Source organism: Dermochelys coriacea, chromosome 5, assembly GCF_009764565.3.
Source record: "Dermochelys coriacea isolate rDerCor1 chromosome 5, rDerCor1.pri.v4, whole genome shotgun sequence".
NCBI lineage: Eukaryota > Metazoa > Chordata > Testudines > Dermochelyidae > Dermochelys > Dermochelys coriacea.
The window spans coordinates 76,804,066-76,816,820 of NC_050072.1; the positions used below are offsets into that span (position 1 = coordinate 76,804,066).

General features: G+C 41.9%; 1 protein-coding gene across 2 annotated transcripts in view; it reads left to right on the forward strand.

The window, feature by feature from the left end:
* Nucleotides 1–4,782: 4,782 nt before the first annotated feature.
* HSD17B4 (hydroxysteroid 17-beta dehydrogenase 4) overlaps nucleotides 4,783–12,755 on the forward strand; it is a 128,467-nt gene continuing 120,494 nt past the window's right edge. The window contains exons 1-2 of one of the 2 annotated variants that reach the window (XM_038401855.2): nucleotides 4,783–5,178; nucleotides 11,103–11,156. In XM_038401855.2, coding sequence (XP_038257783.2) covers nucleotides 4,950–5,178; nucleotides 11,103–11,156 — 283 coding nt within the window. In that variant the 5' untranslated portion in view covers nucleotides 4,783–4,949. Of the gene's footprint in view, nucleotides 5,179–10,495; nucleotides 10,587–11,102; nucleotides 11,157–12,755 lie in introns of those variants that run through there. The other variant, XM_043514936.1, reaches the window with a different exon arrangement.

The following is a 12,755-nucleotide window of genomic DNA, read 5'->3' on the forward strand; positions in this document are numbered from 1 at the left end:
ATACCTTTGCAATGTACTCTTTCAAGCATACATCTAACAAAGTTCCACTCCCCTGTTGTGTGTTCTTCTGAGTGCAGATACAATGCTGTCTATGTTGGTATTCGTTAATTTGCTTTTCCTGTTGCCTCGCTACGCAAAGATAGTCCCCACTGTCTTTGGCTAACCCTGCTTAATTTACAGTAGGAGACACGGAGATAACTACCTCCTGTCCTGTCTGGAGGAAAACCAAACAAAAAGAAAAACGGGTTACAGATCTTAAAGCATAATATCAGTAAGTATCCCTAATTCCCCTTATTGTGTTAATACATACATTTCACAGTGATATTAATGACCGATATATTATGAGTAAGGCTACAATTTAGTCATGGGTATTTTTAGTAAAATTCATGAATAGGTCACAGGTAATGAACAAAAAGTCATGGCAGTGATCTGTCCTTGACTTTTACTAAAAAAAACACGCCTAACTAAATCTTAGGTGCTGAGGGTGTGTGCTTCAGAGGATGCTGCTGCTCCTGGGGGTGGGGGACGGCCCGAGGCCCTGCCGCCGCTGCTGCTCCTGGGGGTGGGAGCAGCCTGGGGCCCTGCCACCACTGTTGCTGCTCCAGGCTGAGGGCGGGCCAGGGCCCCACCGCTGCTGCTCCAGGCTGAGGGCGGGCCAGGGCCCTACCACACCCACTCCAGGCCAGGAGGCGGTCCGTGACCCATTACACAAGGATGGAAGCAGTGGAAAAAAGAACTGTGTTTGTAAATACAACTAAGCTAGGGGATAAAGATGAGAAAATGAAGATAAAGCTATTTTACCATCTTACCAAGGAAGAAAAGGATGAGTAATGAGTGAGACACTGGCGTTAGGAATAATGCCCCAAACTCTGCCACAGCTGATAAAGGTGTCTGAGTACTGTGACCCCAGACACAATGATACTGTAACCAGAGAGACTGATTTTTACCCATAACCAGGAATCTGAAGAAGGAATAGCTACTTAAGTTATGGAGTTTAGAACTCTAGCGCCCACATGTAACTTCATAGACAAATATTTCCTAATTAGAGACAGATGGTTGTGGAACTCATGATTCCAAGTTACAGAAAGATTGAGAGAAACAGTTCTAAACTTAGACAAGTGCCTGCAACCAGCAAGGACTGTTAAGGGAAAGGATCAAAACAATGACAAACCGTCATTTGTAATCGCTTTGGGGCAAATGATGTGTGTACAGTCTCTAGTATAAGGGTGCTCAAATCCTGGTTCTATACAGTGTAAATAATGAGTAGCAATAGCAACATAAAACAAAACAGCAAATCCAACATGCCAGAAACCGTACATTTTCTTAGTTACAGACAAAAAAAGTGTATGTGAGTGTGTACGGCTTAGGAGAGGGCTAAAGACCCATACACAAAACACATTTCACGTATTTGAATTTTGTCTCATAAAAGCAGAAGAGGAATGAGGACCCTTGTGGGCCGTGTGTATACTTTCTCCCTCATATAAGTATCCTGATTCACATGGAGATTGTCCTCTCCTGAGACCACTTTACATTGGCACCCAGTGGCCCTTTCTGGTGCTACATGTTAAGGGGATAACATCATTTCAAGATGTGGTGGTGTCCTCCTGCGGTCTTGTTAGTCTTTCAGCTCCAGGAACTTTGCAAGCACGTGGGCCCTTCAGCCAGACCCTCGCTGTTCTTACCACTCAGCGGCTCTGCTGTCAGAAGCTTGCTGGGTTGCTTCACACAGCTCCTCCCAGCTGTAGATCTCAGAGTGCTTTCCAGGGACTCTCTGAGGTAGAGAGAGGTGAAGAGGTAGAAGCTCAGGGAATCGGAGGCAGGGCCAGAGTGACCAGAGCACAGGAATGGCTCTCTCACACTCCAACGCTTTGACCGCAGTTAGCACCAGCCATAGGCACTGACTCCATGGGTGCTCTGGAGCTCAAGCACTAGGGTGGATAAAAATCAATGATTAAAATAAATAAATAAATAAATCAGACTTTTTTTGATAAAATGCTTTTTGAGGGAAAAAAAACCTATCTAAAGATATTTTTAATCAAGATCCATGATGAGATATCTTAGAGCTATAATGTAATAGGGATTATAAATTCTAATTCTATAGTACGAGACTATATATTCATGTAATGTTTAAGAAAAGTTTTGTAAATGAGTTCCAGTAGTTCATGGATTAGGGACCCAATCTTATGGGGTTCCAGGGGCTTCTGTATAGATTATTTAGGTTAATCTTTCTATCTACCCACTAGGATTCAGTAGTTAGTCTAGAAGATACCATCAGAGATGCTTAGTTTTGCAGTTCTCAAACTGTGGATTTGTGTCTCCAGAGGTAACATGCTTGTTCACAGCAAAAATGTTTTAAATAAATAAATATATAGAGGGGAGAAATAACAGACCTCAACTCTACGGTCCCTCTGAAAATTTGTGTACACAGAGTCAATCCCTTATCTCTCTCTAAAAGTGCAAAGTTTCAAAAAGTTCAATGAATAGAAGATTGTTGGGGGCAGAATAGATCTGGACAAGGAGAAGAAGTCTGTAGATAAATGTGAGAAGGGAGGGACAGGCAGTAGAAACAAAAGTGAAACTGTTTGAGCAGCATATTCCAGAGTCTTGAGGTCTTTCCGAGTGTAGCCTTCATTGATTTGAGATCTACCATACCACTCTCTCACTAGAAAATCTATAATGGCAGCAAGCCATAAAAGACACCCAGTTTGGTAATAAGAACCATTCAAGAAATATATGTTTGCTGATGATGGTTTAAAGAATGTCACAGCATTGAACTGGTGGAAGTCACTTAGCATTTGGAGTCAGAGACTGTTGAAGTGATAATCTTACTTTTAACAGCAGTAGCTTTTTCTGCCGGTGTAGAAAGAATAGTTTCTTCCTTTGGACTAATTCATTCCAAACTGAGAAATCTTTGGGACCGGAAAAAGCAGGAAAGCGTGTTTTTCTTTTCCAAATTATGAGCAAACACGAAAATGAAAGTGAAGACTATTGATTTAGCTGCAGAAGCCAATATTTTGAGTTTCTCATGTTGACCTGGCTGACATAGTTGATTTAATTTTTGTTTTAAAAATATATATATTTCATTTAACTCTTAGTTAAAAACAACTAACAAAAAAACTGTTTAAAAAAAATAACTAAATTCAAAAATTCATATGCTTGTTTTGTTAAAATATTATGTTTGTTTGCTGTTGAAGAAAAAAATCCAGATGACATAACTTTGTTTTAGTTAAATAAAACAGTGTAAGTGTGTGTTTAGTGATGTTCTCCTCCTAATACAGCCTGGCAAGAAAATCCTCCAAATATTAATGATTAACCTGTTGAATTGGAGAGAGTTCACCTCCCAATGACTTCATAAATATCTGCTTCAATTACCTTTGGTAAATGAAATAACAAAACAATCACCCATTTTCTGAGATAGCTGTAAAACTAATCTGAAAAGTTTTCAAAATAAGTCATTGTTTAAAAATGTGTAGTGTGTACCTTCTAAAAATGAAACCTTCAGCGATCTCTGAATTGTGAAAAATATGTATTTAAGGTTATACCAACCAACAAGAATGGACTTTTATGTAGAAATCTGATTAAATTGAGTCTTCCTGACTAGTGAATTAAATCAATTTGATTTCAATCAAATCCACTCTGTCAAGCATCCACTGAAAAAGATAGGGGTGCTCAGCACCCACAAGTCACAGTCATAGATGGCGTGTGACTCTTGTGTTTAGGGAGGTGGTCAGCAGGAGTGCTGGAAGCTCCCTGGAAAGGGGGCATCAGCACCCAGACTGTGGCTCCATCCGCCTGCATTTTGCCCCACGTCCCTGCCTCCCGCTCAGCCTCCTCCCCCTAAAGCCCCACCCCTGCTCCCACTCCACCTCTTCTCGCCCATGCTCCATCTCTTCCCCTGAGGAGCCCCACCTCCTCCTCTCTGCCTCCTCCAGTGCCCAGTGCAACCTATTCAGTAACTAGAACAGGAGAGAAGTGTTGCTTCCCCATTCCCCCCTGTCATAAACATACAGCTAAGGGCAGCATAAAATCTCTCCTTTACCTGTAAGGGGTGAAGAAGCTCAAATAACCTGATTGGCACCTGACCAAAAGGACCAATAAGGGAAGAAGATCCTTTCAAATCTGTGGGGGGAGGTTTTGTTTTGTGCTCTCTTTGTTGTTCTCTCCAGGACATAGAGAGACCAGGGCAGGAAAAACACATCTCCTAAAACCCTACCTGAAATAAGCATTACAAATTATAAGTAATATAATGCATTTCCTTACTATTATCTTTTGTTTTAGCTTGTGAATTTTCCCTATGCTAAGAGGGAGGTTTATTCCTGTTTTTTATAACTTTAAAGTTTTGCCTAGAGGGGAATCCTTTGTGTTTTAAATCTTATTACCCTATAAAATTACCTTCCAGCCTGATATTACAGAGGTGCTTCTTTTACTTTTTTCTTTATAATAAAATTCTGTTTTTAAGAACCTGATTGGTTTTTAGTGTCCTAAAAACCCAAGCGTCTGGTCTGTGCTCACCTGGTTTACCGATTTGGTTGATATATTATTTTCAAGCCTCCCCAGGAAAGGGGGTGAAGAGGCTTGGGGGGAATATTTTGGGGAAACAGGAACTCCAAGTGGTCCTTTTCCTGGACCTTTGTCTAGCTCGCTTGCAGGGCCGGCTCTAGGATTTTTGCTGCCACAAACAAAAAAATTTTTGGCCGCCCCTGCTTTTTTTATTTTGTGCCCCCCCCCCCAGTATTCTGTTTGCGGCTACAGACTAACAGGGCTGCTGCTCCGAAACCTGTCATTTGTGCCTTGGGGAAGTTTTTAACCTAAGCTGGAAGAAACAAGTACCCTAGAGTTCAGAGTGAGGCGGGAACCCTGACACCCCCAAAACGGGCAGAGCCCCTCCTCCCCAAACACTCACACCCCTCTTCTAAACCACCCACCAGGAAAACCGAAAGTCGGCCCTCATGGCCCCCGGCGCGCCGCTGAGCCGCTCGAGTCAATTCACTACATTTCCCAGAGACCCGCGGGGCGGCCCGACGCATGCGCGCTGCTCTCGCCCCGCGCCTGGCCGCTGCCACGGTTCAGTCCCCGGCGCTTGCCTTTTGCGCTTGGCCCCGGGCGCGCGCCGGGGTAGCATGTCGGCTGGGCTGAGGTTCGACGGGCGGGTGGTGCTGGTGACGGGCGCCGGGGGAGGTAAGCGGCTCGCGCGGGCCCTCTGGCCTTGCACCGCACGGCGTGGTACTGGCCCGCTGGGCTCCGCGCGGGGCTGCCTCGGCCCGGGGTCGCCTGGGCTGCTCCCGTAGGTGCTGGCTGAGGCGGGCCGCGGGTTTGGAGAAAGAGTTGGCTGCAGGAATTGGGAGCTAACGGGGGAATCCTGCGGCTCTGGCTGCAGCTGAAAGGGCCCCTCTGCCTTTTGGGAAAGAAAACTCTGCCCGCCAATAGCAAAGGCGCAAGTGTGGGGGCGTGCGGGCGGTGGCGGCGGGCAGCCATTTATTCTGTGTACTCCAGTCTTCTGGGCGTGGGATGTGCCTCAGCTGTGCACAACTGGGGCAGAGGTTTCCCTGGAGCTCCTTGAGGAGGGGGAGCAAGGAGTTTGATTTCGCGGTGTCAAGGTCGAAGTCGCTCCCCACCCCTTTGAAGGAAAGAGATCCGTCACTCTCACGTTTACAACAGGCGTCCTGCGTGTTTTTGCTTCAATTTGCAAGATAATTGTATTTTGAAAAACTACTTTTCAAAACGCAGCTATATGGAGTTAAAGCACGCGGGCTGCTTGAAATCTAATTAGAGTGTTCAGGTGCTGACAGAGGCACAAAGCAAGCTGTGAAGATTTTGTTTTCTCTTTCATAATTTATAATAATCTTAGGTGATACCTACTGAAGCCTTGATCCTGCAATGAGCTTGGTACAGGTGTAGGAACTGTTTCCCCTCTCACCAACACTATGAAGACCCCTTTGCTGGAGTGGGAATTTTGGGCCATTTACCCAATAGTCAAGCAAAGTGCAACACATTATTTATTCCAGTGCTTTAGCTATGTAGGAAGAGCAGATTAATTTAAGCTACTTTACTGATACTTGCAAGAATAGTTGGCAAAAAAAAATGTCAAATAAATGTTTTTTAAAGTTGACAATATGACGCAGAGTAAGAGCTTTAAAGTTACTCTGAATGCCTTTCAGCTCTTGCCCACATTTTCCTTTGCTTCATGTTAGTTTGCTGTGCTGTTCTTTAAATTTTGCAGTGAAATCTGTCAAAAGTGACCACCTAAGACAATAGGAAGTAACACAAGATAAAAAAATAAAAAGTTTCTTGGTATCAGTGGATCTTTAGCATGTACAACTTGTACTAGAAGCCTTAGGTTTCAGAGTAGCAGCCGTGTAGGTCTGTATTCACAAAAAGAAAAGGAGGACTTGTGGCACCTTAGAGACTAACAAATTTATTTGAGCATAAGCTTTCGTGAGCTACAGCTCACTTCCTCAGATGCATTCAGTGGAAAATACCGTGGTGAGATTTATATACATAGAGAACATGAAACAATGGGTGTTACCATACACACTGTAACCAGAGTGATCACTTAAGATGAGCTATTACCAGCAGGAGAACGTGGGGACGGGGAGTACCTTTTGTAGTGATGATCAAGGTGGGCCATTTCCAGCAGTTGACAAGAACGTCTGAGGAACAGTGCGGGCGGGGGGGGGGGGGAGAGAATAAACATGGGGAAATAGTTTTACTTTGTGTAATGACTCATCCACTCCCAGTCTGTATTCAAGCCTAAGTTAATTGTATCCAGTTTGCAAATTAATTCCAGTTCAGCAGTCTCTCATTGGAGTCTCTTTTTGAAGTTTTTTTGTTGAAGAATTGCCACTTTTAGGCCTGTAATTGAGTGAACAAAGAGATTGAGGTGTTCTCCAACTGGTTTTTGAATGTTATAATTCTTGACCTCTGATTTGTGTCCATTTATTCTTTTACGTAGAGACTGTCCAGTTTGACCAATGGACATGGCAGAGGGGCATTGCTGGCACATGATGGCATATATCACATTGGTAGATGTGCAGGTGAACGAGCCTCTGATAGTGTGGCTGATGTGATTAGGCCCTATGATGGTGTCCCCTGAATTGATATGTGGACAGAGTTGGCAACGGGCTTTGTTGCAAGGATAGGTTCCTGGATTAGTGGTTCTGTTGTGTGGTGTGTGGTTGCTGGTGAGTATTTGCTTCAGGTTGGGGGGCTGTCTAAACAAGGACTGGCCTGTCTCCCAAGATCTGTGAGAGTGGTGGGTCATCCTTCAGGATAGGTTGTAGATCCTTGATGATGTGTTGAAGAGGTTTTAGTTGGGGGCTGAAGGTGATGGCTAGTGGCGTTGTGTTATTTTCTTTGTTGGGCCTGTCCTGTAGTAGGTGACTTCTGGGTATTCTTCTGGCTCTGTCAATCTGTTTCTTCACTTCAGCAGGTGGGTATTGTAGGTATTTGTCTCTGTCTGAGGGGTTGGAGCAAATGCGGTTGTATCATAGAGCTTGGCTGTAGACAATGGATCGTGTGGTGTGGTCTGGTTGAAAGCTGTAGGCATGTAGGTAGGAATAGCAGTCAGTAGGTTTCTGGTATAGGGTGGTGTTTATATGCCCATTGCTTATTAGCACCATAGTGTCCAGGAAGTGGATCTCTTGTGTGGACTGGTTTTCTTACTCTATTACAGCCCTAAAAGTGGCAATACTTCAACAAAAAAACTTCAAAAACAGACTCCAACAAGAGACTGCTGAATTGCAATTAATTGGCAAACTGGATACAATTAATTTAGGCTTGAATAGAGACTGGGAGTGGATGGGTCATTACACAAAGCAAAATTATTTCCCCATGTTTAACCCCGACCCCCCTCTGTTCCTCAGACGTTCTTGTCAACTGCTGGAATTGACCCACCTTGATTATCACTACAAAAGGTTCCTCCCCCCCCCCCCACTTTCCTGCTGGTAATAGCTCACCTTCAGTGATCACTCTGGTTACAGTGTGTATGGTTACACCCATTGTTTCATGTTCTCTATGTATATAAAATCTCCCCACTGCATTTTCCACTGAATGCATCTGATAAAGTGAGCTGTAGCTCACGAAAGCTTATGCTCAAATAAATGTGTTAGTCTCTAAGGTGCCACAAGTACTTCTTTTTAGAAGCCTTAGGATTCTTGAAAGTGGTTGTTTCAAGATAAGTATGGTTTCACTACAGCTTTTTAAATAAAAATCAGTACTTAATATGTTTGTTTAACTACAGATTATCAAATTGCTTTGTTTAATTCTCAATAGGTGCTTACCTTGTTTTGATTGTAGTACCATTGCTTTTACACAGTGACTTACAAGTTGATCCTTTTATAAAGGTCAGAACTAGTGAGGGAGTCTAACACATCTTGATCTTTGTTTAAGTTATGGTTCCCTATATCCTTCACTTAGAAACCTTTTGCAGATGGACGAGTATTCTTTCCCATTCCTGTAGGGGTTCCTGATCAGGGGCCTCAGCAGCTCTCAAGGAAGTGAAAGCAGGGTCATTTAAATGAAAAATTTGATTTTTCCAGTCATTACATATATTGTTACATTGTTTTCAAAGATTGTATTTTAAGTTTTTAAAATCGTCCCTTCAACTATTTGGGATATAAAAAAGGCTACATCTTATAAACAAAATGCAGATGTAAGAAAAATATTACATTCTTCTCAATTATCCTGTTTTCTTAAACCAGTGTTACTTTGCCTCCCACCTATTGTTAAGTTGTTTTTTTTATGAAGTAAATTTCCTCATTTATTGTCCTTCAGTTATTTTTTCAAGCAAAGACATCTTGAACATTATTAGGAGTCCAATTCTGGGCTCAGATGTAAAATAAATCCAAGATTTCTGCTTAGTCAATTAAGTGGTAGATGTAATCTCTAGAAACTGAGATTATAGAAGATTTCTTTGGAAAGAGAGGGTCTGGGAACAAATCTTTTATTATTAGTGTTGGATATTTTTGTGGACACCACATCAATTGCTTTGTGTGTAATGGTTTATAAACGGGAATCTCCATATCATAAGCATCCTGTCTGATCCATTGGGTGACGCCATTCTCACTGGCCTGTGCTTTTGGATAGTTCTAACATCATGGAGAAAGGGGCACCTTAACTTTGCACAGCTCAAGGGGCTACATTACACCTTGCCAGTAGCCAAATATTGGAGCCATATTATTTTCTAACATATAGGCATGGCGCCAAAGAGATTACCAAATGAAAGCATCACATAATGTGACCTATAATCTCAACTTCAATTTCTAAATCCTTGGTTTGTTTACTAGATATAGCACAATCAATATGTTTCCAAACAGCCTTTGTGAGCCAGTTTTAAGTGATCTCATGGGGAACAAAGACACTTTGAGTGCACTTTGAAAAATCCTCCTCCCCCTTACACTTTATTCAGTCATTTGTTTAATTTGTTCGTAAGAAAATTACTTGTGTGGAAAAGAATCGCAATTTCTGCCCTTGATCCATTACTTTTAACATTTTCACTGGTATGACTGGATAATATCATTGTCCATAAAAACAACTGTTGTATTCAACAGGCCTTAAGTCTAAATAAAGACAAAGGTGAAAGACTAATAGAAGATATGAAACATTAAATGTTGCATTATACTTTATATTAGGTGAGCTGCTTTGTGCTCCTTGCTTATGCCAATAAATGACTTGCTTCTTGTTTAGGTACAAGTATACCTCTACCCCGATATAATGCGGTTCTCGGGAGCCAAAAAATCTTACCGCGTTATAGGTGAAACTGCGTTATATTGAATTTGCTTTGGCATCTAGCATTTTCGTTATTAATACTCACTTCCCGCCCCCTGATTGACCCTTCACAACCCCCAACCCATCCAACCCCCCCACTCTCCTTGTCCCCCTCCCAAGACCCCGCCCCCATCTAAGCCCCCCTGCTCCTTGTCCCCTGACTGACCGCATCCCCTACCCAACCCCCCGCTCCCTGTCCCCGACTGCTCTGACCCCTATCAACACCCCCATCCCCTGACCGCTCCGCCCCAGAACCTCCGAACCATCCAACCCCGCCTGTCCGCTGACCACCCCCTGAGACTCTCTGCCCCTTATCCAACCCCTCGGCTCTGGCCCGGCACCCTTAACACGCTGCTCAGAGCCATGTGTTGGAGCCAGACACGCCGATGCGCTGATCTGCCGGAGCGCGCAGCCCCGCCCCCCAGAGCGCTGTTTTACCACGTTATATCTGAATTCGTGTTATGTCGGGTCGTGTTATATTGGGGTAGAGGTGTAATTGGCACTGATTTTATCAATATGGGTAAAAGGCATTATAATAGTTTAAATAATTATGATTGGAGTTGAACTTGTGTTTGCATGATACGACAATATTTCCTTTTCAGTAGACAAAACTAAATTAAACTAGGGGCTGTCTTATTAACTTAGAATGTACTTCATTAACTTGAAGCATCTTCTCCCTCTGCAAAACCAGAATACATTCCTGTGTTTTGTAGCCTGTCCCATCAAGTGTCACAAATGCCTCCTTCACAAGCACAAAACTCTCCTGGAGCTTTAGCAACAAGCAGTTTCCATGATGACTCTTCTGGGTGCTGTACCACTAAGTGAGCATGGGGAATACTTAGTGCAGGGGTTCTCAAACTGGGGGTCGGGACCCCTCAGGGGGTCACAGGGCTATTACATGGGGGGTCGCAAGGTGTCAGCCTTTACCCCAAACCCTGGTTTGCCTCCAGCATTTATAATGGTGTTAAATATATAAAAAAAGTGTTTTTAATTTATAAGGGGGGTGTTGCACTCAGAGGCTTGCTATATGAAAGGGGACACCAGTAAAAAAAAATTTGAGAACCTCTGACTTAGTGTTTTACATTGTGGATTTGGCCTTCAGTTTCTGAGCTAATTTGCTTTCTTTTATGTTTCAGTTTTCAGAACACACGACTATGCTTTTGTGGTAACTTTTAGATGGAATTATTTTTTAATTAAATATGCAAGTTTTTATTTTTTTATGTCTGATTTCAGCTCAAGTGACAATTTCTCCCCATGACTTTAACTAGTTTAAATTGTATTGGTAGAAAAAATACTGACTCACTGAAAACTTCTTTGTTTTTGTTTTTTAAAACTAGGATTGGGTAGAGCATATGCTCTGGCTTTTGCTGAAAGAGGAGCTTCAGTAGTTGGTAAGTTGTTTCTTAATTATTTTGATCCCTTGCCAGTAACCTTTGTCTCTCTCTTTTTAAAAAAACAAAAACAAAAACTCTACTGGGATTCAAACTTCATGACTTCTTTGCCAATAACCTTTGTTCTTTAATAAGTTATCCTCTTAACTCCCGAAATTCAAACTTTATTTCTGAGCTTCTGGTTTTGAAACAAGTAACAATCTTTGGCTGAGGGCTTCTCTTCACTGAAAGGCTATTTAGAGATATAACTTAACCCTAACTTGACTTCCAAGCACTCACAAAAACCCTTAACTCAAGTGTGGTGGGGATATTGTACTTGAATGGCTGGATCAGAAGGGGGACCTGGACTAAAGCTCTCCTTGGCACAACTCCTCAGCTGTTAATCCAAGTGGGCAGTGTGGATTCCAGGGTGGATTTGATTTAAATCATTATTTAAGACACTAGTCAGGAAGACTCGATTTAATCATGGATTTCTACGTAAAAGTGCATACTTGTTGGTTGTTATAGCCTTAAGTCATTGGGAGGTGAACTCTCTCCAATTCAACAGGTTAATCATTAATATTTGGAGGATTTTCTTGCCATGCTGTATTATTAGGACAGCATCACCAGACACACATTTAAATTGTTTTTGTTAACTAAAACAACAGTGTTATGTATTCTGGATTTTTTTCTTCAACAGCAAACATAATATTGTAACAAAACAAGCGTATGAATTTTTGAATTTAGTTAAACATTCAAGTTTTTTTAAAATCAGTTTTTTTTGTTAAAATTGTTTTTAACTAAAAGAGTTAAATGAAATATTTAAAAAAAAAAAACCCAAAAATTAAATAGACTGTCAGTCAGGTCAACATGAGAAATTTAAAATATTGGCTTCTGCAGCTAAATTGGTCATCTTCATCTTCACCTTCATTTTTGTGTTTGTTCATAATCTGGAAAAGAAAAACAAACTTTCTTGCTCTTTCAGGTCCCAAATGATTTCTCAGTTTGGAATGAATTAGTCCAAAGGAAGAAAATATTCTTTCTACACCAGCAGTAAAAGCTACTGCTGTTAAAAGTGAGATTATCACTTCAATAGTCTCTGAATCCAAGTGCTAAGTGACTTCTACCAGTTCACTGGTATGACTTTCTTTAAAACATCATCAACAAACATATATTTCTTGAATGGTTCACCCTTAGCTCTGAACTTTATTATTGTTGTCATCATGGAGGGATGATTGCTGGATGTCCATGTCATAGCCAACTCCTCTTCTTCAGAAGTTAAGGTTTGACCCTGGTACCAAGTATTGAGAATATTTGCAAGAAAATGAGCTGGAGATAATGCTTGTCCCATTTGTTTTTTTAATGCTTGTAATTTACCTCTATCATTGCATAGTTCTCTCTTTAAGGTCTCACTCAATTCCTTCCAAATTTCATCAGTGTCAGCAATAAAACAGCTATTTCCCTGGATTTTGTTCAAGGCTACAGAAACAGGCTTCAGGGTACTCAGCATGTGTTCAACATTTCTCTTAAGCCCAAGGTTGAGTACTTTAGCTCTGACCGTGACATCTATTTATTCACAATTTTGTTCACAAACTGTCATCAGATTAGGCCAGTTCTCGA